Raw genomic sequence first — 27,481 nt, forward strand, 5'->3', positions numbered from 1 at the left:
TAGCTACACATACATGCCTATTTATATTTGTATTTACACACATATTTCTTAGGTCTCCATGAGACATGCAATTTGGTCATTCTAGGGTGCTCAAAACTCATAAACAAAGCAGAAATCTTAAATAATAATCACATCATAACACACTACAAGTTATAATCAGTAAAAGAGATCTGAAATTTAAATGTAAATTTAATATGAAATACCATATCACAAATAATAGAGTTAAAGATCAAATTGAAACCAACCAACAAACCAACCCAACCCAAACCAAACCAAAAAAAAATTGAAGAGAATAGTGCTGAGAAATAATTCCAATATTTGAGATGTATCTAAAGCAACACTTAGAGAAAAATATTATCTTTGAATATTTGTATTAACAAAAGAGAATTAATAAATTCATCATAGAACTTTTTAAATTTGAAAACCAATAAAATAGTGCTAAAGTAAATAATAGTTTCAAAATTCAAAGACAGAATTTTTAAAATCTAAAAACTTAACAAACAAAATTGACTTAGATTGGTCCAAAAGAGAGAATAAAAACAAATGAACAAAATCTAAAATAAGAGGGCGACTAACCTAAAAAGTGAAGAGGCGATAGACAATTATTTAAAACTGTTACATTGACTTTTATACAACAAAACTAAAAACCCAAGTAAAATGAGTATCTATAAAAATATGAACTACCTAAACAAAATAAATGTGATAACTTTAAGTAACTTGGCCTCTGAAAAAATGAATGAGCCCAAATTTAACTCCCAATGGGAATAATCAAGTCTAGGTAGATTTACAAGTGAATTCTATATAATACTAAAAATTAACAATCCCTGTGCTATATAAATTGCTTTTAGAAATAACTAAAGGAGACATTCTACCAGATTCTTTAGAGAAAACAAACAATTCTGATTCTGAAACTAGGTAGAGACAAAACAAGAGCGATGGAAGGAGAATTTACTGAAAGGACTAATAGCTTTGCAAACATATTAAATAAAAAATTAAGAAATAGGGGCATCTAGGTGGCACAGTAGATAGAACACTAGCCTTGAAGTCCCGAGGACCTGAGTTCAAATCTGGCCTCAGACATTTAATACTTCCTAGTTGTGTGACCCTGGGCAAGTCACTTAACCCCAATTGCCTCGGGGGGGGGGGGGGGGAGGAGAGGACTAACACCTGTATTGAATTTATGCTAGGAATGCAAAATTGACTCAGTATTAGACTGTATTATTCTGGAGAGGGGGGAGGCACAGTTTAAACGATTATATCTGCTTAAAGAATATCAATTTGGTAACTCTGTGGAGTGGGGAGTGGATAAAAGAATCTAGAAACTGTGAAATCAGTTAGGAGGCTATTTCAATAGTCTTCATGATAGGCTTTTTAAATGCCTGAACAAGAAAAAAGGGAACAGATGTGAGTGATGATGTGTGTATGTAGGATTGATAACTGACTTAAGAGTATTGAAGGAGAAGGGAAAACATAGATGATTATGAGTTTGCAAATGCAATTGACTGCAAAGATGGTGCTGTCAGTAGAAGGAAATTTGGAGGATTGCTTTAAGGAATTTAAAATGAATTCCCTTTTAGACATGCTATATTTGAGATATCTCTAGGACTTCCAGATGGAGGCACTTGTGTGGGTATAAGAACAATAACGAGAAAACAATACCGGGCAATATTAATCTGAAGGGAAAAAAACTTTATTTATAAAATAGAGTGCTTATCATATATTTTAATGTGACCCTTAACCTAACACACCAAACTGAGCTTATATGAATCAATGTTGATCTGATGATTTTAAAAAATTACATCTGGCTTCTTTACCTCATCAAATATTTTCCCTAAGTATAGCTTAGTTATTAAAATTTCCTAGCATTTTGTTTTATTTTGTTTCTATTGTTTTTTCTTGGTTCTGCCTACTTTACTTTTGATCAGATGCAAACAAAAAATCTTTTATGATGGTTGCTAATTTGGTGTGAATTTATTTTGATTTGCATCTCTCTTTTTGTGTTTTTGAGCATTCTTTCATTTATATTGTTGTTGAGAATCTGTTGTTCTTTTGTAAATTATTTACTTATATCTTTGTGACCACTTCTCAAGGGTTTTGGTATTTAGTATATTTCTTTTGTTTATATATCTAGGATAGGAGACCCTTACTGAAGCTATTTAACACAAAGTTTTTTCCCAGTTGATTACAAGTATGCTTTATGTTATACTTGTATTAATTTTGTTTATTGAAAAGCTTTTTCATTTTATGAAATAGAAATCATTTATTCTATCTTTTGTGGTACCCTCTAACCATTTTATGATCTACTTGTCTTCTAAATTTTTTTATTATATGATCCTTAATGTTCAAGTCACAAGCATTTTGAATTTATTGTGATATGTGGTATATAAAGCATTGGTCTAAAACCAACTTCTGTCAGACTACTTTTTAGTTTTTATTGAGTTCATTTATTTCATCTTTTCTTGACTAATCATGTTCCATTGATCTCGTTTATTTTAAAACCAATACTCAATACTTTGGGTTGTTTTTTTTTTTTTTTAAACAATTATTGCTTTATAGTATGGTTTAAGAACTGAAAATGCTATTCTTTATATTTAGCCGCCTAGATTGAAAGTTAAGTAGCACTTCTTTTGTCCCCTATCCTACTCTTAACTGGCACAGAAATTTTGACCTTCTGTTTTCAAACTGGGTCAGTTAGGCCTTTAAACAGAGTGGTGCTGTTCTGGCTTTGGCAAGAAAAGTGTGGGATGGGGAGTATGGATTGGGGGGAGAAGTTACCATATTGGTGCTATACCTAGTGTGTGTATCTGATTGAGTTTAGCCCTACAACTAAGAAGTAGGATCAAGTGTTGGACTAGCCCCAGCCTTCCCAGTAGCCTGGATTGAGAACATAGCCAATCTTCCTTCTCTTTTTCATTCATTGTGCCTTACTATTTCTGGATCTGTGTTTGTTCCTTATGATACCTCTATCCCCCACCTTTCTACTGTCCCTACTAGCATTCACATTCTTTTTCCTGGAACAGTATATTGAACATGAAGGCACAACATTGTCGAAAGACATCTCTCAACATCTCCCATAGATTAAACTCATGACGAGTCCCATTTTTCATATCAGAATGTACTTCCAATAGGGATTATCTTAAGTGAAATTCACCTTTCCCCTCAATTGAGTTAAGACCTTCCCTTTCATCTTCCTGGTTCAGAATCTTCCCTTTTATCACCTCTACAGTCTCCTTTAGCTCTTTTTGCTAAGAGGCTACAATTTATTTTTGTTCAGTTATATCTGACTTTTCATGATCACATTTGGGGGTTTTCTTAGCAAAGATAGAGGAATGATTTGTTATTTCCTTCAAGGCATCAAGGTTAAGTGACTTTGTCTTGTATCATATAATGTCTGAGACAGAATTTGAATTTAGGAAAATGAGGCTTCCTTATTCCAGATTTGGCACTCTAGCTATTGTATCACTTAGCTGCCTCAAATGGCTGTGTTAGTAACCATCTTTTTGGTGTTCATCCATAGCTTTGATATGGATATATTATTGATCACCTCTACCTTAGACCTCTTTGCTTCCCATTTATATACTCTTCCACTCTGCAATTTTGTCCCTCAAACCATTATGGAGGTAGTAAGGTTTAATTTATGGTGCTCTGCTCCTCTACATTCACTTCTGTTTTTTTACATCTATTAGATCTTCATTATTTGTTTTTTTGATGATCTTTCTCTCTTTTGTTTTGTTTTGCTTTTTTTCTCCCCTGAAAAACATTCTTTCCTTTAAAAGGAACAAAAGCTTCAAACAAGGGGTAATTTATTTCTTATCTTTGCTTAATAATTATATTTATTTTTCTTGTAGTTATTTTGTTTGGAGATATTTGCAAGTTTGTGGGGTTTTTAAAAATTATTTTGGGGTAGGAATGTTTCATGCCTCTTTTATTGACTGCCTATTTTTTTCACAAATAATTAGGCTCAAGTTGGCAGAGTATGTTATTTGGGCTTGGAACTTCAGCTCCTTTATTTTTCAGAATCTTCTGTATCTCCTTTGCCAGTTTTCAAAAGGTACAGAATAATTTTATATTATTTGAATTTATTTTCTTTTATATTTAAAGGTCTCATTTCTGCTTGTAGAATTTCTCATTTGTAATTGGAATTACTTAATTTAACTCAATGTGACTTGGCATTTGAAGTGTGGGGATTTTTTTTTTCCTGAAAATGATCTCTGAATTTTTTCAATTGGTGCTTTGTTTCTATATTCAGCGGTTTGGAACTGTCATGTTGCACTATTTCCCACATTATGATCAGAATTTTGTTTTGCTTTAAAATTATGTTTGGGAAACTTATGATCCTTAAATTATCTGTATGCACACCATGTTTTGAATTCAGTAGCTTTGTCTTTTATATAGATATCATTTGTTCTTTTGATATCATTGCCTTTTGGTTCTTTTCCACCAGATTTTCCTTTGCTTCAGTGTTTTTGTATCCAAAACTCTTTAACTTTCTTTCACTTCTTTGCAGAAACATTTCTAGGAATTCAATTTTTTCCAATATCCAAATTGAGTTTTCAAAATTTTTAATGTAAGAATTATAAACTGTGATATGCCCTTTCTTAATATCTTCTCTGGATTTCATTTCTTTTTTAAGCCATTTTGGAATTTAATTTTACTATTCGACTTTCTCTTGCTATTACATAATTCTGTGTTTTTTCAGGCATCAGTTACTTTGATCTGTCTTATAGTATATGGAGGGAAAAGAAGGGAATAGGCATTTCTATTGTGCTTGTTATGTGCTAGGAAGTATTCTAAATGGTTTTACAAATATCTCATTTTCATAATCTTTATGGGATAGGTGCTATTATCCCAATTTTACAGTTGAGGAAACTGAGGCAAACAGAAGTTAAGTGACTTGTTCAGGATCACATGGTTAAAAAGTGTGAGGTAGGATTTGAACCAGGTTTTTCCTACTCTGGGTGTAGCACTCCATCTCTGTGCCACCAGCTGCCTCATATGAAACTTTAGGATCCTCTCTAATGATTTGGCTCCTCACATTCTGCATTGGGGTTTTATTGAGTTTTCTTCTCCTTAAAATCTTTGATGTTTCTGTCTTTTTCCTTCTGTTAATAACTTCCTGATGTTGTACCCCTGGGCTGGGCTACAAAGTTGCCTTAGTCTTCTCCTATCTCTGGGATTTAGCTTTCATTAGCTTTGGTCTCTGCTTTTAGTAGTAAATGGTGAGAGATGTGAGAACATCACTGGCTTCATCTGGGTTTCAGTCTCACTTCCTTCCGGTTAGCTGTAGCACTCCCTATACCAGATCTTCTCCTGTTTTTCCTTAACTTATTGGGCTAAATCGGCATCTGCTGCTTTTTGCAAGGTTGGGGAAAGATAGAGAGAGGAACTGTTCCAGATAGTCCCAGAAGCCTTGTGTGTACACCCAAGAGGCTACTGTGTATCAAAGGCTGGATTCTTTCACCTCCTCACAGGGCTGAGCAAAATCTATTCCTCTTATTGTGGATGTGGGGAGGGTAGCCCTGGAGTGTGGTAATTTGCTGGCACATTCTTTATTTATTACCTACCTTAGATCCCCAAATAGGCCTCTAGATAAAAACCCACAGGTCATTCCTTGCTGGGCGTATTAAAGTTGATGGAGGAAGAGTGCAGAATAACCACTTTGATAATTTTCATTCTTGGAATTAATGAGAATTTTGCCATATGAAGTTCTCTCATTTTTTGTCCTATGGATTCTGCTGTAATTGCTGTATATATGGTATATAATTCCTTGAGGAGAAAGGGAAGAAAATGGAGATTGGGGAAGTTTTGTAGTTTTCCATCCTGTTGGTCCCCTGCCTGTTAGTCCTAAAGAATATATTCTTTTGAGGAAATCTAAGAAGGGGGTAGGATGAGAGCATGATGGTAATTATTTATGTGGAAATCAAAGGCATCAATATTGTCATTGACCTGTATTACAGACTACTGGACTTGAAAAAGGAAATTGGTTAGTTCAGGAAACAGATCATAAATTTAACACAAAGGCATAAGTGTATAATAGTGATAGGGAATTTAAAGTGTTTGGACATTTTGTCAAAATAATGTGATAGTAATATCATTAATATAGTGCTTTATGTTTTACAAAGTATTTTGTATATGTTATCTTATTTGATATAAGAACTCTCAGTTGAGAAAACTACACATAAAGTGATTTCCCAGGGTCATGTAGCTAGTGTGAACTTAGGTCTTCTTGATTCTTTGTAGAACACCATCTACTATGCCATCTTATCTACTTATATTTGTCTATGCTTTCTCTACTTCTACCTTAAGCAGAACAATTTATAGTTTCTTGGCCAGTCTTAATGATAATTTTATCTTTCAAAAGCTGAAAAAAAACAATGAAGAGAACTTCTCTCCCAGATTCAATCCTTGCCATCGTAGAATTTGTGACGGATGAAGAACACCAAAAAATAATCAGATATGCACCTTAAATTGGGGGAGAATAAATTTCTTTTTTTTTTTATTGAAGCTTTTATTTTCAAAAACATACACAAGAGTAATTTTTCACCACTGTTTGCAAAACTTTGTGTTCCAATTTCCCTCTTCCCTCTCCTAAATGGCAAGTAATCTACTATATGTTAAACATGGTAAAAAATATACATAAATTTAGTATAGACATACGTATTTATACAATTATATTGCTGCACAAGAAGAATCAGATCAGAAAGGGAAAAAATGAGAAAGAAAATAAAATTCAAGCAAACGACAATAAAAGAAGTGAAAATGCTATGTTATGATCCACACTCAGTTCCCACAGTCCTCTCTCTGGGTATAGATGGCTCTCTTCATCACAAAGTCATTGGAACTGGCCTAAATCCTGGGAGAGCAAATGTCAAAGGCTTCTCATATGTATGTCTCCATCCTTGGACTGTATTTCTGTCTTACCTCTGCATCTTATGACCAGCTTCAAGACTTTAGTTTAGGTATTACTTTTTACAGAAAGTCTATTTTTTTTCATTGTTATCTTTTGTTTTTTACATCATCAGAATTTTTTCATATATTCTCTCCTCCACCCTGAGAATTGTCCCATATAAAAATTAATATTTTAATAAGAAAGGGGAAAATAAAAAAGAAAGTCTGAAGATATGTACATTGTACAATAATACCCTTGGACCTACCATTTCTGCAAACGAGTAATACAGGGATACCTTTTCAGGTCTTCTTGGGGCCATGCATCTCTGTAATTTTTTTGGTGGATCTTAGAAAGCTTTTTCTAATCTTCAAAGTTGTTGGTGTTCTCTTTCCTCAAATTATTTTGCTCTTATTTTCTGTGTAAATAATGCATCTCACTAATAAAATTTAAGTTCCTTGAGAGTAGGGACTATTTTGCTATAGCTCTTGTAATTACTGCGTGGTATTTTAGTATGGTATTTTGCTCAGGGTAGGTACTTAATAAATAAATGCTTGTTGAATGAATTTATACCAATTAAGTAACTTCTTTGATGTTCTTCTTTTCTCTACCTTTGCTAAAAAAAAAAAGAAGAAGAAGAAGAAGAAAACAAAAACCCATTTTTTTAAGTGCCCGGCTTTCCTCATTATCTTTTGGTGTTTTTTTTGTTTGTTTGTTTGTTTGTTTGTTTTGCAAAGCGCGAATTTAATTTAAGTGATTTGTCCAGGGTCACATTACTAGGAGTTAAATGTCTGAGGCTAAATTTGAACTCAGGTCCTACTGACTCCAGGGCTGGCTTTTTATCCAGTGTGCCATCTATCCAATGTGAATCATCTCTCTTTACTCATTATCTTATTCTGATTTTTGGCATTCCTGAAATATTCTTACAAAATTGCACTACACTTTTATATTCATCTTCTCTTACCTGCCCTTGTTTCCACTGCCTGTACATGGTTTCTGTCTTGTTTTCTTCATCAGAATTGTGTATTTAGAGTTTGTTAACTTTCTCTGTGAAATCTGCTCTCCCCAAATTTAAGGTGCATATCAAGATTATGTTCGGTGTTCCTTACCTTCTCTATTACAAATTCTAAAAGAGCTAAAAATTATTTTATAATAGCTTTTTATTTTTCAAAATGCATGCGAAGATTGTTTTAAACATTCAGTCTTGCAAAACCTTGTGTTCCATGTTTTCTCCCTTCCTCAAGATAGCAAATAGTCCAGTATAGATTAAACATGTGCAATTCTTCTAAACATATTTCCATATTTGTCATGCTGCACAAGAAAAATCAGATCAGAAAAGAATAAAATGAGAGGGAAAAATCAAACAAGTGAATAAAAATAGCAAAAAAGTAAAAATACTATGCTTTGATCCACATTCAGTCCCCACAGTCCTTTGAATGTAAATGGTTCTCTCCATCTTACAAGTCTGTTGGAACTGGTCTGAATCATTTCATTGTTGAAGAGAGCCATGTCCATCAGAATTGATCATCATAGAATCTTGCTGTTGCTGTGTGTAATAATCTCCTGGTTCTGCTCACTTCACTTAAGATCAGTTCGTGTAAGTCTCTCCAGGCCTCTCTGAAATCATCCTGCTGGTCATTTCTTATAGAACAATAATATTCCTTAACATTCATATACCATAACTTCTTCAGCCATTCTCCAACTGATAGTCATTAGTTTCCATAAGAATTATTTTTAAACCAAGATGAAAGTACCAAAGGAAACAATTGGGGGTGCAGAGGGAGGGAATGAATGCTATGGAAAAATGTTTGGAGAGAGATGAATTTTCTAACTTCCTGTAGTCCAGAATTGAGAGACAATAAGTAATTGGAACAAGCCTGTACTGGGGTGATCATACTGGAAATGAAAAGAACAAGATTTGATTGGAGAAATGTTAAGGAACAAATTTGGCAACTTTGATAGTTTGGGCAGGATAAGAATCAAAGATTTACTCATTCAACAAATATTTGATGAAATGCCTGCTATGTGTACATGCATGTCTTGCTATGGTTAGGAGTTGCTGGAGCTCCTACATTAAGGCACAGTTCTAAGGCACCTAAAGATGTTTATATGATATTGTAGAAGACTCTGAACTCCTAAGTCATTCAATACTTCTCTATTACAAATTCTAAAAGAGCTAAAAATTATTTTATAATAGCTTTTTATTTTTCAAAATACATGTGAAGATAGTTTTAAACATTGTCTTGCAAAAACCTTGTGTTCCATGTTTTTCTCCCTTCCTCTAGACAGTAATCCAATACAGATTAAACATGTGCAGTTCTTCTAAACATATTTCCATATTTGTCATGCTGCACAAGAAAAATCAGATCAGTAATAATACTAATAACTAAACCTCTTACCCTCCTCAGTCTTATCCTCCTCTCTGTCTCAGGAACTTTGTTTAATTCAGCCAGTCTCTGCTTAAGGATCAACTTTCTATCTCTCCCCAAACAGCTTCGTTAGTTTATTTCCCCAGATCTAAGTAAAGAACATAGGTACTTAATAAATGTTGAATTTGTTTAGGAGCAAATAATACATACAGAAATCTATGAGAAAAGTAGAAATAACATGCATTGTGATATGGGGCAGGGAAAAGGAATTACAAATTGTAAAGAATAGATTAGAATTACACAGGTATTTAAAAAAAAAAAAAAAAAAAAAACTCCAGATGGACTTTGAAGGATTTCCACAGGGGGGGAGAGTGTGTGTACTTCACTATTATAGCTGGGATAACAAGCTGGGCCTATGCAAAGAGTTGGAGATCGGGACCTCATAGTTCTTTTGCTTTCTTAACTCCAATGGAAATCTATAATTACTCATTAGTATATATTTTATAGAGAATATAATGCATCATATGAATTTTTCTCCAGGTGTCTACTAAATTCTCTAAAACATGCTGAATGAAAACTTGTATTGGAGAGTTAGGGAAATGACTAGTAGAGAGGAGATAGAACCTTTGGAAATCATAGGATATGCCCTGCTATTTGGAAGTGTTATTTCTCTCCGAAACTTAGAAACACTGCCCCCAAACCCCAAACAAACCAGTGTTGAGTAACCCAATCACTTGAGAAAGCCTGTCAGTAGTCCCCACAGACCTGTGCTGCTTCCTATATTACCCTCCATCAAGTTTCAGCACTCTCTGTGGCCGAGGAGCTGGCCCCTTGCATGTGCATAGAGAAAGGAGCCAGCAGGGGGAGGTGTGGGATTAAAAGTCCCTCCGGCCTTTCTGAAGCCCGCTACCTTCTGGGTTTGGCCAGAGCGGCTCTGGCTCCATCTCTAGCTCCCTTCCCTCTAAAGTTCACCTGAGAGATGCCCAAGTCTGGGGCACAGCCCGGGGGGGGGGGGCAGGGAGAGGGGGCAGATGAGCCTTACCTCCTGCAAGACATTTTGGATCCTGGTGTTAGCTGGACTACGCTTCCTCCTTTCCAGGAGGCCGCCTCTGCCACACTAGCCAGCTGAGCAGCTCTTGAGCAGTGAGTGTCTTGTTGACCTTGATCCTTATTGATCTTGGTATCAGCTCTCCCAGTGACGTGTCCCAAGGGGCGGGGGGAGAAGTGACACCCAGAGGAAAAAGGGAGCGGGCGCCTGACAACTTGGCATTGTTTAGCGGCAGAAAGTAAGCTCCGGGGGAGGTGGGGCACAGTGTTTGGGTTGCACTGGGCGAGCTCCTTGGGGCAAGAACAGTCTCTGGGTTTGGAACCTAGCATCTGGCCCTGGATTTAAATCTAAAGCCGAAACCTTTGGTTACTGGAGCAGCCTGTGTATTACTTGTCTAAAGAGCTTCATTTGCATTAGAAGCCTCTGTGGGAAGGACAGGGGTGCAGTCAGAGAGGCTGTTTTGAACCTCTTGAATAACGAGGTGTTTGGCGGTTCTTGGCAGGGATTAAGCACCTACCCTAGCCATCCCTGGCATATCCAGGACCTATTTCCATTCCTCACCAGGATTCATTTAACTGCCTACAGCATGGAGAAGTGGGACGGTAATACAGGCACTACCTCTGCTTTTGCTGTGCCTGATTGGATGGTGAGTCTTTTGGCTGGTTTGCTTTTCCTTCTGAAAGAAAGATGGGGGCGTTATTCTTGACAGGTGGAAATGATCACTTAGCCTCAGCAGGATGTGGAGTATTTGAGGGAACCTAAGATGGAGTCCGTTGATTGTTCTATTTATTTCTTATGTACTGAGTTAAACTTCTTTACCAACCAAGGAGAACCTTAAGGATTATATCAACAAGTCTGTATCAGCTGGTGGTATTTGTATTGTTTTGGGGAGTGGGTTAGGAGCTTTTCTGTAGCTGTTTTTGAGTTGCAGTTCTATTACTTGCTTTGTACTGCAATTCTAGGACTGAGATTCAATTTATTCTTACTGAGTGAAAGAAGGAACAAATGAGAGAAAAAACAAATCCTAAAGGTATCATTCCCCTCCCCCATAAAGTATCTAAAATAATTTTTAAAGTTTCTGAAAATCATTTCTGCAAAGAAAAACTCATAGTTTTTCACCAATGGGTCATTGTTCTCTGTATCCTTAACAATAATTATTTCTCAAAGCCAACTTGTATCCTAGGTCCTGAAATGGACCTGGAATTAACAATATATTGGATAAGTGTACTTTCCTTTGAAGAAATAGAAGTTTAACTCACATGTACAAATTAATCATAATCTTGTATTGCTGAATGTAGAAGAAATGGGTTTTAATATTTTTTGTTGTTTTAAAATTTAATTAATTTATATTTATATAGTTTTGTTTGGACAGCTCCAAAACACCCAAGTGACCCCTCTCACACAGTGCATTTCTTGAAAATAGTTAAACAAAACCATCAAATAGAATGTGATTTATAGTTCATTTCTTTTAAAAATTGTGAAAGTATTAATCAGCCAATCAAGAATTTTTTGAGCCATCATATTTTTTTACCAACAAAAGTGCTTACTATCAATATAATGAAAGAATATTCATTATGTACTGTTTTTACTGTATTATGCTTAGATTTTAAAATGTAAACACTGGAGAGCATATTTAGGTAAATAACCCCTTACACACACACACCCCACACTTTTTCTTTTCCTTTAATGAGCCTCTGTTTCCAACTTTTCAATATATTCATCCATCCATCCTCAGTAACTAGCTTCAGTTTTTATTAACATATTGCCATAGAGAAGTAAGAGGGGGCAAGTTTCAAATTTTAGATAGATATTCTTGTTTCTTCTTAATTTGAGCTTAGTTTAGTATATTTTAGGGTAAAATTAAACTACTAATTTAGAAATGTTGATCCTATATTTATTTATTTTAGTGTCAACCTTCTAACTTGAAAGCCAGAGGAAGTCCCTCTCTTCTTTAGGAGAATCTACTTTGAGGAATTAACCTTTGGGTGTCTTTCAAGGGACCTTTGGGAGAGATTTCACTGTAGATCAGCAGTTTTCAAAAATGGATCAATAAAAGTTTTCCAGTAACTATTATTGCTCTAGGAATAAGGTCCTACTTTCTTACCCAATAAGAACATGCACTAAAAAATGTAAGTTCTTACTGGACTTTAACCCCATTTACTCGTCTCCCAATTCTGCTATGAGGAAGCTACATCTTGGAATAGTTATGACCATTGTTTATTGGCCTTTCATGAAGTTGAGTGGCATTTAAAGTACTCACTGTATTCATTATTTCATAATAAATGTTTTTAAAGCCCTTTATTAAAGAATAAAATTCATCTTGATTCAGGAAGTGTTTTAAACCTGTACACTGATTTAGTTAATTACATTGCCTTCATTAAAGAAAGCCTGGTTCTAGGAAGGAGTTCAGTGTCATATTTTTATTAGTTATCATGAACTTTTTTAATAGGAAGGTTTTTGAGATAATTAGCTAGTTGCCATTCTAGTGAAGCCTTATGGATTTTCTGCTATGGACATTTAGAAAAACCAACTCTCTGCAGTAAAGAGCAAAATAACTGAAGTGATATTTCAAAAAGAGAATGAAGAGAAAAATGTACTTCATGCAGAACTTCATAATAATAATATGGAATTTTTTCTTAGCTTAATTTTTTTTATAAAACTTTGGACATAAAATGGGGAATACTCTTCTCCAATTCATATCTTTGCATGAATTTTAACCATCAGAATCAGTAATTTTACAGATCTTCAAAGTTCTTCCTGTTGTTGATAATGTTTGGTAAGTATGATAAGAAAGAAGAGAGTTCAAATCTTCTCTTAAACACTTTTGTGACCCTAGGTGAAACAACTTTTCTCAGCCTTAGTTTCCTTATCATTAATAATAACATCTACCTTTTAGGATTGTTGAGAGGAACAAATGAGTTAAAATAGATAAAGTATTTTGCAAATTGTAAGATCCTCCATAAATGCCAGCTATCATAAATACCATTATATGTAATATTTAGGTTTATTTCAATTTAATTTTTTTCCCCATAGCATTCTCTTCTTCATCTCCCCATTCTCATCCCTTCAGAAAAATTCAGTTTTACATTCTGAACTTTGTTATTAGATAGTAAAGAGGAAGGAATTTCAGATTCAGCTTTTATTATGCACTCTTTCTTTGTGCTAACTGATATACTAGAGATTAATTAGCCTCTGGCTCAACTAATCAAGAGTTCTACATAAGATATTAAATTATGATTTAGTCAGGTCTACAGATCCATTCTTAAAGTTCTTTGATCTACTACCACTGTTTTCCACCAAATCAGCCATCATGCCATGTTCTGCCTATTGATATTGTATTGCATAAATGTTTCTAGACTAAAATGGTAAAGTCTTAAAAGTAGTTTCTAGAAGCAGACATCCCAGGAAGCTCCCACATTCGGTAGGATTTTGAACAAGGGAAAGTTTTGACATATTTGGTTTCTTTGTTCCATATAACATGTTAGTGTGGTAAAGTTTATCCTGAAATTATTTCTCTTTGGATAGAAAGATGCATCTTAGAACATAGAAACATAGATTTTGGAATTATGAAAGTTCTTTCTTTGAGGAGTAAAATTTTAACAGGCTCCCAGTAGCATCATAACTCTCCCATCCATTTTGCGAAGGGTCAGAACACACAGAAGCAAAGAAGTACCTTTAGCAAACAGGGACTTGGTCTACATACAACAGCAGGCAATACTCACGGTCTCTTTTTCTCAGAAGTAGGCCAGGAGGAGTTGTAAGAAGGCTGAGGCACACAGTTTGGCCAGGCAGACCTGCTGGTCTTACACTAACTCTTCATCAGTCACTGAGAACTTCTGGTGGAGACCCTACACCTTAATATATTCTCATGGGAAGGATTTTCTTGGCTTTGTCTAGGAAGTACTACTGGTGAAAGTTTGGAGAACATCAGATTAGGAATTTCCATTGATGTGTTTTATAGTCCCCAAAGAAGCCCTAGTTCTTCTCAGTAGGTGAAATGCCTCCTCATATTCACATGGGGGATCAGCACCAATCTTTCTTGTTTCTACATTTAAATATTTTCTCCTCCCACCCCTGTTCTCATCAGTGCCTGGTACTTTTCCATAGGAAACTGGTTGATACTCTACAATTCGAGCTAACTGGAGATTCCATTTTTCTCTTAGGAAAGAAATAAACCTATTCATAGGTGAAAAGTTTGTGCAGATAAATAACTTTGTAGCAAATTGGGAAGGCAGGATATCTGGTTGAAAAGCTGAATGATATTTTCTACTAGAAGCAAGTAAGAAATCTTTAAGCAAATTATCAGAAGCAGAACTCAACTTTCTACATCCTAGAACAATGTTAGTATTATTGTTACACTTACAGAAAAATTTCTTTGTACTTGTAAAACTGCTACACTACTTCTACTACACTATGAATTATCTCTAGGGAGATAGCAGTTAAATTCATGGGAACTGATAGGTTTACCAAAAGAAAGCACATAGAGGGAGAATATAATAGGGTCTGAGATTCACTTGAAAACACTCACAATTGGGAGATATGATGTGTGTGTTGAGCAAAAAGAGGACTCAGAAAACATAAGACACAACCACTGAGACAGTAATGTTTGCCTTATTAAATAAGACAAACATAGAAAAGACTTTTTAGAGTGGTTATTTTGGTGCTGGTTCAAGTGATTCTATGTTATAAGATGCAGCTACCAAACTCTACCTGTTTACTACAATCAGAAGAAATTATTCTTTAGGAACAAATGAAAGTCTTATTGCTACTGTTCTGGGATAAAAATTCTGACAGGAAAAGCCCGGCTTCAAGCAGACCATGACTCTCATTTGTTCCTTATGTTCTGCTATCTGTATTTATAATCATGTAACTATTTGAAAAACAGAAAAGAAAGATTAAGTGAGAAGTCACAGAATAACGAGTTTGGAAAGGCAACTAATAGAATATAATAGAACTGAAATAGTTTTCAAGAGACTTAGGTTGCTAGAAACTTGGATCTACTATGTCCTAACTTCAAAGGAGTTAGTTCAACTGCCATTACAGGAAGAAAATTGACATTTGAGGACTGCTATTTGTCTGTTTTAGAACTATTTTCCCTTAAATATTTTTTAAAAAGGAATTTGTATTTATTATATATTTCTCTTGCTTGTTCAACTCATACCTCCAGAAACTATACAAAGAATTGCAATATTTCTGAAAATTCAAGAAATTTCAGTATTTCATTTAATCAAAATTTATATTTGGTTCATTTTTTTTCCTCTTTAGTTTTTAACTCCAACAATATCAGAATTTTTCTAGTGATTATCATCAATGGTTTTTGAATCTTCAGATTTTTATGGATGAGAGAACATGGGGAAAGGAGGGTCTGGACCTATGATGTCATTGGCATAGGGAATTCATGGCGAGAAAATTCCTTCTGCCAAGACAAGGATAATGGTTCTCTTAGCTACCTGAAATACTGAATTAAGTTACTTATGTGACTTAGCCAGTTATTTGTCAGAGGCAGGGCTTGAACCCAGGTCTCTCTGATACTAGCACTTTATCCACCATAGAATTCTGTAGTTATCTCCTTAGATAAGAAAGGCATTATTTCAAACATTTTTCAGGGTCTAACTCAAGCTTGATCTCTTCTTTGAAACCTTTTCTTGATCATTGAAATCTACAATGACTTTTACCTCTTCTGAACTCATAACTTTTATAATCTTTTAAAATTTTATAATCATGTCAATTCATATGTTTTATTGTATCATCTCTTTTATCATTATGAATGCATTGCATTTCTTTATATCATCTAGTAGTCTGGTAGACTTATATACATAACGATACTCAATATCAATATCAGAGTGAAGAACCTAGAATAATGTTTTGTGTCTCAGAGTCAAATATATTGCTGCATTATTAGGAAATATCTACTACCTTTAATAGAAGAGTAAAAAGCAAGTTTTAAAGATGGCAAAAGTTATAATCAGCATAAGTCTACATAAATATGTGTGCACCTGAACATATCTACAGAAGCTGATCTTCCAAAATTCCCATGTCACTCCTTCTTGTTCAGCATAATGTGACTGGAGAGTGAAAACCTCTTTCCATCAAAAACTTCTTTCCATCTGTTTTTTCAATCAAAAAGTTCAAACTGAATAGCAGAATATTTTCAATGACTTAAACTAAAATACAGCAGGTGCAGTTGAAGCATTTTAGATTGAAAGGAAAAAGTAAAGGCAAAAAAACCCATGATAAATCAAGGAAATTGATTTTTAGTTTTGTATAAAAATAATTTGAAATAAAAAGAAAAGTCCTTTTGCCTTTCTTGAAGGAAAATATTTGATAAATCTTATTGTGAGAGTATTATTGCAGTGATTATTGAGGCAACCCCTTTAGCACATGTATTTATTTTTTCCCATTGAATTATTGTCTTTGAAGTTGTTGTCATTATTTTGTCCTTGTATTATAATAAGGAAATTATTTTGTAAGCATCAGTGGTATTGCTAATATTGACCTGGAATGTGTAAAGTGAAGCTGGCTTCTGCTTTTGATATTATTTAAATAAAGATTTATAAAGTCCCTCCCTCCCCCCCAGTTTCTTATTGTACTGTATTTTTTTGTGCCATTTATTGTGACTCGTAGACTGCTTTGCACACATAGTAGTTACTTGATATTTTAAATGGTGTGTTCTGGAGACATCTTAAACTCATGATGTTCAAAACGAAATTCATTATCTTTCTTTTCAAAATCCTTCACTTGTTCAGACTTTTCTGTCAACAGCACCACACCCTGCTCCCATGTGTAAGTTGGCATTATCCTGGTTTCTTTATTCCACTTGTCCTTGTATCAGTTGTCTTATTGCTGCACTTGCACAGATACACCTTAGTTCAGGCCTTCCTCACCTAGCTCAGTGATGTCAAACTCAGATAGGTAAGGGGCCACTAACCTATGCCTAAAGATCCCTGCAGGCCATGATTGACTTCATTTTAAAGTGTGTTATCTATGTTTTGTTGTATTTTTAGTTATCATGTAAAATATCTCCCAACTACATCTTTAACACTGAAAAGACAGTACATTTTACACCTGTCCTAAATTATTGTTAAACCTTAACTGAACTCCTAGCCTCTCCCCATTCCAGTTCATTTTACACATTGCTGCCTAAGAGATTTTCTTGAAGCACAGATCTGACCATGTCCCTTCCCTCTTCAGGATATTCCAGTGGCCACCTGTATTGTCTCTAGAATAAAATGTAAACTCCTCTTTAACTTTTAAAGCTCTGTCCATCCTAGTTTCTAGCTTCGTTACACATTTCTTTCCTTTCTGTGCTCTATGATCCAGCTAAACTGGCCTTCTCTCAGTTCCTCATATACACACTCAATCTCTTGGCTCAGAGCCTGGAGTATATTCCCTCTTCACCTCCATTTTATATAGAATTCCTCTCTTTGTTTAAGATGGATTCAAGCATCATTTTCTGTACATGCTTTCCTGATTCTTTTGGCTATTCATACCCTCTATCCCAAATTATCTTTTATTTAACTACTTGTAGTTATTAACATATATTTATGCTGTTTATCTCTGTACTTGTATCTCATATTAGAATGGAAACCCCTTGAAAGTAGGGATTGTTTTTTCTTTGTACTTGTATTCTTAACATCTTGCGCAATGCCTGATACAGAGGAGGCCCTTACTAAATAGTTGTTGATTTATTGATACGATTCTAAAATCCCAGAAATGAGCAGTTGTCATAGCCATAACTATATTCTCCAACATTTTACTACTCCAACATCAAGCTAGAATCGGTAGGTAAAAATCAGCCGTTTCTTGTGCCTAGGTACCAATCAAGAAAATAGTCCTACACATATTCAACATATATAGGACTGCTTGCCATCTAGGGGAGGGGGTGGAGGGTGGGAGGGAAAAATCGGAACAGAAGTGAGTGCAAGGGATAATGTTGTAAAAAAATTACCCTGGCATGGATTCTGTCAATAAAAAGTTACTATAAAAAAAAAAAAAAAGAAAGAAATGAAAAACTGAAAAAAAGAAAAGAAAAGAAAATAGTCCTACATATAGAAGCCCACAAATTAGAATGGAGCCTAGTGCATGTTAACTTGGGCTAGCTTTCTTGATCATAGTCATTTATGCCACAAACCTGAGAAAAATCCAAAGAAATCAGTTTATTTCCAAGCTGATTAGCCTGCAAACCTAATCAAAAATTAAGTTTACTTAGAAATTCTCTCTCTTAGCTGTGTTTAAATGAACTTGCTTCTTTTAGGAAAAAATTGTAGTCAAATTGCTGCTCCTCTCTAATGTTGCAAATCTAAGATTAATTTTCACTATGTTCACCATGTCCCTTTCTAATCTTTTTCCTTTCCCACCAGCAATCTTAGTAACTTCAGATCTGGTTCTAGCTGACTTTTTTTTTTTTTTTTTTTTTTTAAATGGTAGGAGTAGGGGTGGTGTGTGTGTTACCTTTTTGCTTCCCTCACCTCCCCCCAAGTATTTCTAATAATTGCTCTGACAGGAGAACCCCAAGATTTAATCACATAATTTTATTAGGGTTTCATCTACCAGTAGTGGTAGTTTAATTAACATCTTTATTTGTCATTTGGCAGGGTTTTTGGCCTCTGACAATTCTGGGGAGTTAAGGGAGCCATCAACTTTCCATCCAGAAACAATAAATGTTGAAATGTGGGAAATGAGAGCAGGATAACCCAAATTAAAAGTGAAGCTTCCTGAACAAAGAAGGGAAACTTTCCTGTGGTCTCAGTTTAATAGGAAAGATAACATAGCTTAATTATGATGCAGCACACTTGAAGAAGCACTTTAATAACCTGGATGTACAAGTCTGCCCTGACTAAGGACAGAGGGAAATGCAGGCTAGGCAGAGTCTTCCAAATTACTTGGCATTATTTTAAAACTTTTTCTTAGTAATATAATAAATCTCTTCATTGTGAAGTGGCTTGGTAGTTAATTTTTTTCTAATGAGGCCAGGTTAACTGAAATCATCTGACATTGGGGGAGAAAAGGGAGGAGGTAGTTAAAAAGGAACCTAATTAGCAAGTTAATTATAGCAAGCAAAAAGTGCACTGGTTATATAAATAAGCTATTGTTATGTGCTTGCAAGTTGGGCCATGTTGGGGGACTTGTTGTTAAGGTTTAGAGGTCAGAAGATCTTTGTAATTAGGTGAAGAAAAAAAAAAGCAAAATAACCACCACTACTCTAAGAGCTAGGAATGGCTAGTGATCAGCTAGCAGAAATCTCATTGAATATTGGGGTTCTGCCAGAGTGATTGTTGCTGCTGCTGCAGACAGACCAGAAAAGACCAACAACCCCACTAAAAAAAACCAGCTGGAACCAGAGCTGCCAAGTTTGCTGATGGGGAAGGTATAAAAAGACTGGACACCAGGGTCCCTGGACTGGAAAGGTGGTGAGAGGGTTATAGGTGGTAGCACAGCACTATGTTGGGCAGCAAGAAGAAGTACATTGTCAGTGGAGACTCTGGGATTAAAGCCCAGGTGAGGCTGGATTTGTTGCTGCTGCTCCGTAGTATGAAGCTAGTAGCTTATATTTCTTCTCTGCACCCTCCCCCCCCTTCTTCTTGTGTCTAACTGAAGCCTTCTCTCTCTGGCATAGAATCAGTATCTTTCTACTCTCTCCTGTCTTCTTTTGTCTCACTGCCTGTTGGAACGAGAGGATTCTCTGTGGAGATAAAGGAGATGGAGTGAACAGTTTTTTATTTTATATATCCTTGAATTTAACATTAATCCTAAAAAGGTAGGGAACTTTAGGAGCTAGGGATGATGGAGATCATCAGTGCATCATAGAAGGGTGGGGAATGGATTGCTGTATCAAAAAGTAGGCATTTGAGTTAAATATGTATCAGCTTTATATTCCTGGAGGTGGAAAATGACCTTAGAGAACAGTAACTAATTTCTACATGACTTCAGTTTTGCATCATCAATCTGTTTCCATGATTCTATGGTCTCAAATAGAATCAGTTTGCTAACCAGTAAACAAAATTATAAACCCCCTTTCCTTTCTTGCCTTTCCATTCATAAGGGTTTTTAAAGATGTATCTAAACTTGGGACTTGTTTTTACAAGTGGGGAAATATTACAAATGGAGAGGGTTTATACAAGAAGAGACTATAACCCATAAAAACTAGTTTAAGAAAGTGGTAGTTAAGTTTCTAAACAGTGCAGTGTTACTGATATAATTTAAGTATATAGATTAGAGAGAGTGCTACAAATTCTAGGATGAATTAGCTACTCCAGATTATGGGACAGACTAAATATCTAATTAAGCAATATCTATTGCTTCTTTAAAAAAAAAAAAAAAAAAAGGAAAGGAAACATTCTAGTTAGTTGTTTAATGTGGAATTGTATTGATCGAGAGATGATTTGCTGCCTTTTCTGTATCTTGGGGGGTCTAGAAATCATATGTGACTTTGTTCATAAAGAGAGTTTGTAAAGTTTGGAATTCTTTTATATCCAGCGCATCACCTATGTTTGGCTGGTATTCCACTCATGTTTTTGCCCCTCTTATCTTTAGGTTTGGCTTACCATTCTTGTAATTTGTATAAAATTTACTAAAGCAAGGACAACAAAGAAATAATAGCCTAGGCTCACATCACTCTCTTTGAAACAAATGTTCGTTGCATTTGTGGATTAATTTTGCACTTTTTTGGGGATGGCACTTGTAATTTCATTGGTATAAAGAACTCCCAGAGAGAAATCTCCCTCTACCAGTGAAAGGATCACCTCCACAACTTAAAACATAAAGTTTTTTGAAGTACTAAGAGGTTAAATGACTTGAACATAGTTCTTCAGGACTCTGAATCTATGTATCCACTAAACCATGATGCTTTAATTATGTGTCCCTCAAATTCTGAAGCAGGGAGATCAAGTACCTGGCTGAGCTCTTCCTCCCCCAACCAGATTGAAAAAGTCATTGAGAAATAATTTAACAAAATACATAAAAATGCAAGAAAACACAGATAAATATCACATTTTAAAACTAAAGCAATATATCTCTCTCAAAGATCCTTATGTATGGATTAGTGCCTCCATATTTATTTGAGTTTGATGCCATTACACTAGAACAAGGAAATGTGAAGGACAAGTGGGGAGGGAGAACACCAAAATAAATTTTTAAAAAGTAACTTCTGACTTTATAGATCACTAACTTTACATTATTGGGCAAACTGCTAAACCACCATGCCTACCCAGTCTTTTCATGTACATAATTAAAATTTCAGTATCTTTCTTCCCCCTTACCCTCATTAACACTTTGGGGAGATGTTGAAAAGAATAATATGGTGACATGAAAATATCAAGTTTCTTTAAATGAAAATACTAGATTAATTCAAATGGTTGTAATCTTGATATTGAGTCATTTTCTACACTCCAATGTCTAGAGAGCCCCTACAACTATATCAGAAGGGTAACAGTGGAATCTCTAAGCAACTGTGAAAGAACTCGGCCTGAGGAGAAGAAAAAGATGAATTCTTTTTTTTTTTTTTTTTTAATTTAATAGCCTTTTATTTACAGGATATATACATGGGTAACTTTACAGCATTAACAATTGCCAAACCTCTTGTTCCAATTTTTCACCTCTTACCCCCCCCCACCCCCTCCCCTAAATGGCAGGATGACCAGTAGATGTTAAATATATTAAAATATAACTTAGATACATAATAAGTATACATGACCAAAACATTATTTTGCTGTACAAAAAGAATCAGACTCTGAATTATTGTACAATTAGCTTGTGAAGGAAATCAAAAATGCAGGTGTGCATAAATATAGGGATTGGGAATTCAATGTAATGGTTTTTAGTCATCTCCCAGAGTTCTTTTTCTGGGTATAGCTAGTTCAGTTCATTACTGCTCCATTAGAAATGATTTGGTTGATCTCGTTGCTGAGGATGGCCTGATCCATCAGAACTGGTCATCATCTAGTATTGTTGTTGAAGTATATAATGATCTCCTGGTCCTGCTCATTTCACTCAGCATCAGTTCGTGTAAGTCTCTCCAGGCCTTTCTGAAATCATCCTGTTGGTCATTTCTTACAGAACAGTAATATTCCATAATTTTCATATACCACAATTTATTCAGCCATTCTCCAACTGATGGACATCCATTCAGTTTCCAGTTTCTAGCCACTACAAAAAGGGCTGCCACAAACATTCGTGCACATACAGGTCCCTTTCCCTTCTTTATAATCTCTTTGGGATATAATCCCAGTAGTAACACTGCTGGATCAAAGGGTATGCACAGTTTGATAACTTTTTGAGCATAGTTCCAAACTACTCTCCAAAATGGTTGGATTCGTTCACAACTCCACCAACAATGCATCTATGTCCCAGTTTTCCCGCATCCCCTCCAACAATCATCATTATTTTTTCCTGTCATCTTAGCCAATCTGACAGGTGTGTAGTGGTATCTTAGAGTTGTCTTAATTTGCATTTCTCTGATTAATAATGACTTGGAGCATCTTTTCATATGACTAGAAATAGTTTCAATTTCTTCATCTGAGAATTGTCTGTTCATATCCTTTGACCATTTTTCAATTGGAGAATGGCTTGATTTTTTATAAATTAGAGTTAATTCTCTATATATTTTGGAAATGAGGCCTTTATCAGAACCTTTGACTGTAAAAATATTTTCCCAGTTTATTGCTTCCCTTCTAATCTTGTCTGCATTAGTTTTGTTTGTACAAAAACTTTTCAGTTTGGTATAATCGAAATTTTCTATTTTGTGATCAGTAATGATCTCTAGTTCTGCTTTGGTCATAAAGACCTTCCCCTTCCACAGGTCTGAGAGGTAAACTATCCTATGTTCCTCTAATTTATTAATAATTTCATTCAGAAAAAGATGAATTCTTAAGCCAAAAAGGACTAGGTGTTCTTTATACAGTACATTCCTGATTAATGGATCCTGTACTTGTTCATCTTTTGTAAGAAGTAAAAGATGCCAAAGATTTCCAAAAAAGCTACTTCTAAAGCGTATAGGTAGTGTGTACGTACAGTCCTATATAAAGTATGGTATATCACAATATTCAGAATTATGGCCTTGAAGTCTTACAAGACTCTGAATAATTAAAAACTAAATTACTTCTTACTAAGGCAGGAAAGTGAATTAAAATTTTTTAGAAAGTTTAAAAATTAATATAGAAAGTGTTTTCTGAGCAATAACTTAATTAGAATAACATTCTTCAAGCATTTCTTTTAATTAAATTTTTATTTGGTTTTGGAGGGTTATGGTCAATATATATGATGTTGACTTTAGATTTTACAATGAAGACATTCTAGATTTTTATAGAAACATTATTTTATGATAAGAGACCTGTCCTCTAGCCTCACCAAAGAGTCTTAACATTTCAAAGTTTAGGTGGAATATCCAAATCATCTTTACCTGAAAGAAGAGAGTCTTTCATGTAAGGTTGGGGGTTGCTATGATTGGCTTCTGGTCTTTCTTACATGACATATCTTTTGGTGGATGTAACTGGGACTGTTTTTTTCTCTCAGCAGATCCAATTTGCTGACCAAAAGCAAGAATTCAACAAACGTCCCACCAAGATTGGACGCCGCTCTCTGTCCCGGTCTATCTCTCAGTCATCTACTGATAGCTACAGTTCAGGTGGGTGATATAAAAATGCTCAGATTATTTTTATTCCAACCTGCAAGGACCTGTAAGCTCCTCATTGAGAGAGTAACCTCCATTTCTTCTTAGAAATTCAAACCAACATTTCAGGTGGTATTATTGGCTTTAACTTTGGGGCTTTGTAGAGATTTTTTTTTTTTTGCTTCTTTCTAATTCATAAAATCATTTTTGTCATACAGAATCAGGACAGATTTGTAAAAGAAAGATAATTTTTGGACCTACTCAGAAAGGCATAATACCCTTAACAAAACTGTACATTTTAAGAATTGAATTTTTTCATCCTTAGAATGCTCTCATTCTCATTTTTATTTGTGCATAAATGAGAGCAAAGTCCTGGGTACTTGCAAACATTCAGGGAAACTTGCTTTGCCCCAAGAAGCAATGAAGACATTCTAGCTAGCTCAAACAAGTTTTGTAAGATTTTTGTCTCCAATGCCCTCTCTCCTGGACTGTTTTATTCCCTTGCTATAATGTCCTTCTCTGCTTTGCATTGACACTAACTCAGGTGTATGAGTTTGATGAGCCTTGGATATCTGAACAAAAACTATTAATCCCTGTAAATCTTTTTTGGAAAACATTGATTAGGTGTTCCTAAATGGATTTTAAAAAAGAAAAAAAGACTAAATTGTCTTAAAAAGGCTAAAAAAAATGCAAGTTATTGTCTTCCACTAAAAGGTATTCAAATATTTGTTCTTTGATTCACTTAGTATAATAAATATAACAAAAAAAATTATCTTAACCATATCATTTAGGATATTCTACTAGTAATTTTTATCATATCTGGATATACAAGTATATCCCAGTATAGCTCTTGTCTGCAGTTTAGTAAAAACATTAACAACTGAAGAAGATTTAGAGAAGGGATATTGAAATGATAAAAGGAATGAAAAGACTTTTTATATAGGCAGAATGTTTTTTAGAGAATTCTTCAGTCCAGAAAGAAAATGGTGATCAAGAAGATGATCCAAATTTATGGAATTAAGAAAGAAATTGATAAAATAAGCATATTTATTCAAATCCTGGAATTTTAGAATTAAAAGGGAAACAATATGGTCTAAGCCTTGAGAGAAAAAATAATTTTTTAAACATTCTGCTTTATATTACAGTGAATAAACTTGATAGTACTTGATACTTTAAGAGGTCATGTAAGCTGAAATATAAGCAGATTTAAGAAGGGTTAAATAATTATCTAAGGAAACTGGCAACATTTTGGAGGTGTGTACTCTTTAACTTTTTGAGGCTGACATCATAAAAAGCAACTTTGTCATTTGTTGGCACTGACAGTACTCCAGTGGATGAATTGTAGTCTAGCCTATCATAGCAAGTCTTATGTTGTTTAATTTTGTATTGACTTCTTTATAATCACCTTTTTATAATAACTTCATAATTTTATTAAAAATCTCAGCTTTAGCTAATAATTTTACTTTTTGGTCTCCACTCAACTAGAAGAAAAAAGGGGAGTTTTGGATTGGAGTTGGGTGTTTTTTTGGGGGGGGTTGTTTTTGGGGGTTTTTTGGTTGTTATGTAGAGCTGAAACTTAATTCTTTGGCTGTACTTTTTAAGCTGATTAAGTTGTGTTCTTTAAACTTTCCCCTTCATAGCTTTGTCTAGTCCTTGAAGCTGTGAACAATAGGGCACATGACATAACTCCCATGAATTTTATCTGAAGAATCCCAAACATTGTAGCTAAATTTTTCTGCTAAAACAACAAGAATAGATAAATGTAAGAAGGAAATTCATAAGTGAATAATTTAACACTAGAGACAAAAAAATAATGAAAATACATGTGTTTAACATTTAAATGTAAATTCTAGTTTTGATGAAAGTTTGTACCAAATTTAGAGTATGCTTTTATAGAAGAATATTCTCTCCTGTTTTCCTAATGTTCAGGGAGGAAAAATCGCCTTTCCTCTAGTATCTTAACAGAGTGTCTTGATACCACGATGAACTCATAGTTGCTTATGAAGTTCCATTGGTGAATTTGAATTGGTGTCCATACATAAATAGAAATCTCTTGGATAGGCTGAACAAACAGTTATTCTTGTTAAGCATGTTCTGTTTAGGAACACAAAATCAGAGTGTCTTGAGTTAGAAAGGATCTCTTATCTAATATAAAAGGCCCATCTTACAGCATCCTTCTGTTGAACTCTTCCTTACTGGAAACCTTGCTGCTTCATGAGACTATCACACCTTTGTTAACATTTCTCTTGAAAGATTGGTCCCAAAATTGAATATTACTACTTTGATTCTGGCCAATGTAGAGTACGTTGGTACTGCTCTCTCCCTTGTTCTGAGGACTAGTAATACAGACTAAGATTGTATTTGCATCTTGAACATCTGAATGACACTGTTAGATCATTTGAGCTACTAGTCAGTTAACATCTCCAGGTCGTCTTTTTTTTCCCCCCAATCTTTTATCCAGATCGTTCAGACAAACCTTGGTCAGAAAAAAATAGTGAAAGGAAGGAACTCTGGAGATATGAGTGCTAATCTTTTCTCTATATTTAATGTTTTGTGTGATTTCTCATCTTTTGTAGAGCTAATTTTCTATCATAAAGACACTGGGAAATAAAATGAAGTAATGGGAAGTGAATGGTGAGGGAGAATATTTCTGCTGAAAAGCCAAATTGAATTGGCTTGCTGCTTTATCCTCACATTTATGTGGAAGTATTCCTAGCTTTTACATATTGTATATATGAAAGTACTTTGAAACAGTTTCTCTATCTATGAATCATCCAGAAAAAAGGCATAAAAATAACCACACATATGAAAAAAAGAAAAAAAATCTTTGTGTTAGGATACCTCTTGCAGGAAGGACACGTGCTTAAACTGTAGTCACAGTCCCTTCCAAGACAAGGCCTGTAGTTCTGAACTACATTCTTTGTCATTGCCAGATGACACTATAATCATTTCAAGTAGTTGAATAGGTTTTTGAAAGCATTTTGTATTTTGAATGCTTTTCCCCAAACCAAAAAAAAAAAAACCTCACCAAAAAACAACTGTTGAATTTGAAAGAGAACAGACATTTAAAAGTCTGATCATTCTTGTTGATATATTTTGAATAAAGCCTTTACAATGGGTTAATTAATTGCCACAGTTAATAACAGAGAGGATGTAGGAGAACTGTGCCCTTTAGTTCCTGACTAGCTGTTACAAAATCCCAAGAAGAGCCTGATGAATAAATTCAGTATTGAGTACTTTTCACATTTTTCCTAAAGAATTAAAATCATTCAATAAATTCTCATACTGTTACCTAGCACACAGGTCATTTTTAACTCTTTTTGTAAAGTAAGAGAAGACTCAAGAATTCTGTGACTCACAGAATTCTATAATTCAATAGGATTGAATCTCCTAGAATTTTTAATTAAAAAACTATTCTGTTTCTCCTAGTTGCATTACAGGTATCTATAGTTCATTCATGGATATAAGTCTAGGTCATGGGCTGAGAAGGAGCAGCTGCCTGATCAGGCCATAGCCAGAAAAGTACAAGTATCAGCCTGCCAACTTAGAAGTCCATTCTAAAATAGAAACAG

General features: G+C 34.7%; 1 protein-coding gene and 1 long non-coding RNA gene across 9 annotated transcripts in view; one reads left to right on the plus strand and one right to left on the minus strand.

The window, feature by feature from the left end:
* Positions 1-27,481, plus strand: part of AHCYL2 (adenosylhomocysteinase like 2) — a 143,743-nt gene that overhangs the window by 84,018 nt on the left and 32,244 nt on the right. For 2 of the 8 annotated variants that reach the window (XM_031939036.1, XM_031939038.1), the window contains exon 2: positions 23,813-23,924. In XM_031939036.1, the coding sequence (XP_031794896.1) occupies positions 23,813-23,924 (112 nt within the window). Of the gene's footprint in view, positions 1-10,868; positions 10,950-19,664; positions 19,802-23,812; positions 23,925-27,481 lie in introns of those variants that run through there. The other 6 variants (XM_031939037.1, XM_031939039.1, XM_031939040.1 and 3 more) reach the window with 5 other exon arrangements.
* Positions 8,550-14,530, minus strand: LOC116419379. The gene is made up of 4 exons (XR_004229673.1): positions 14,026-14,530; positions 10,298-10,979; positions 9,286-9,403; positions 8,550-8,782 (listed from the first exon to the last, which is right to left on the minus strand). It is a non-coding gene; the product is annotated as an uncharacterized LOC116419379 (long non-coding RNA).

Source organism: Sarcophilus harrisii, chromosome 5 (assembly GCF_902635505.1).
Source record: "Sarcophilus harrisii chromosome 5, mSarHar1.11, whole genome shotgun sequence".
NCBI lineage: Eukaryota > Metazoa > Chordata > Mammalia > Dasyuromorphia > Dasyuridae > Sarcophilus > Sarcophilus harrisii.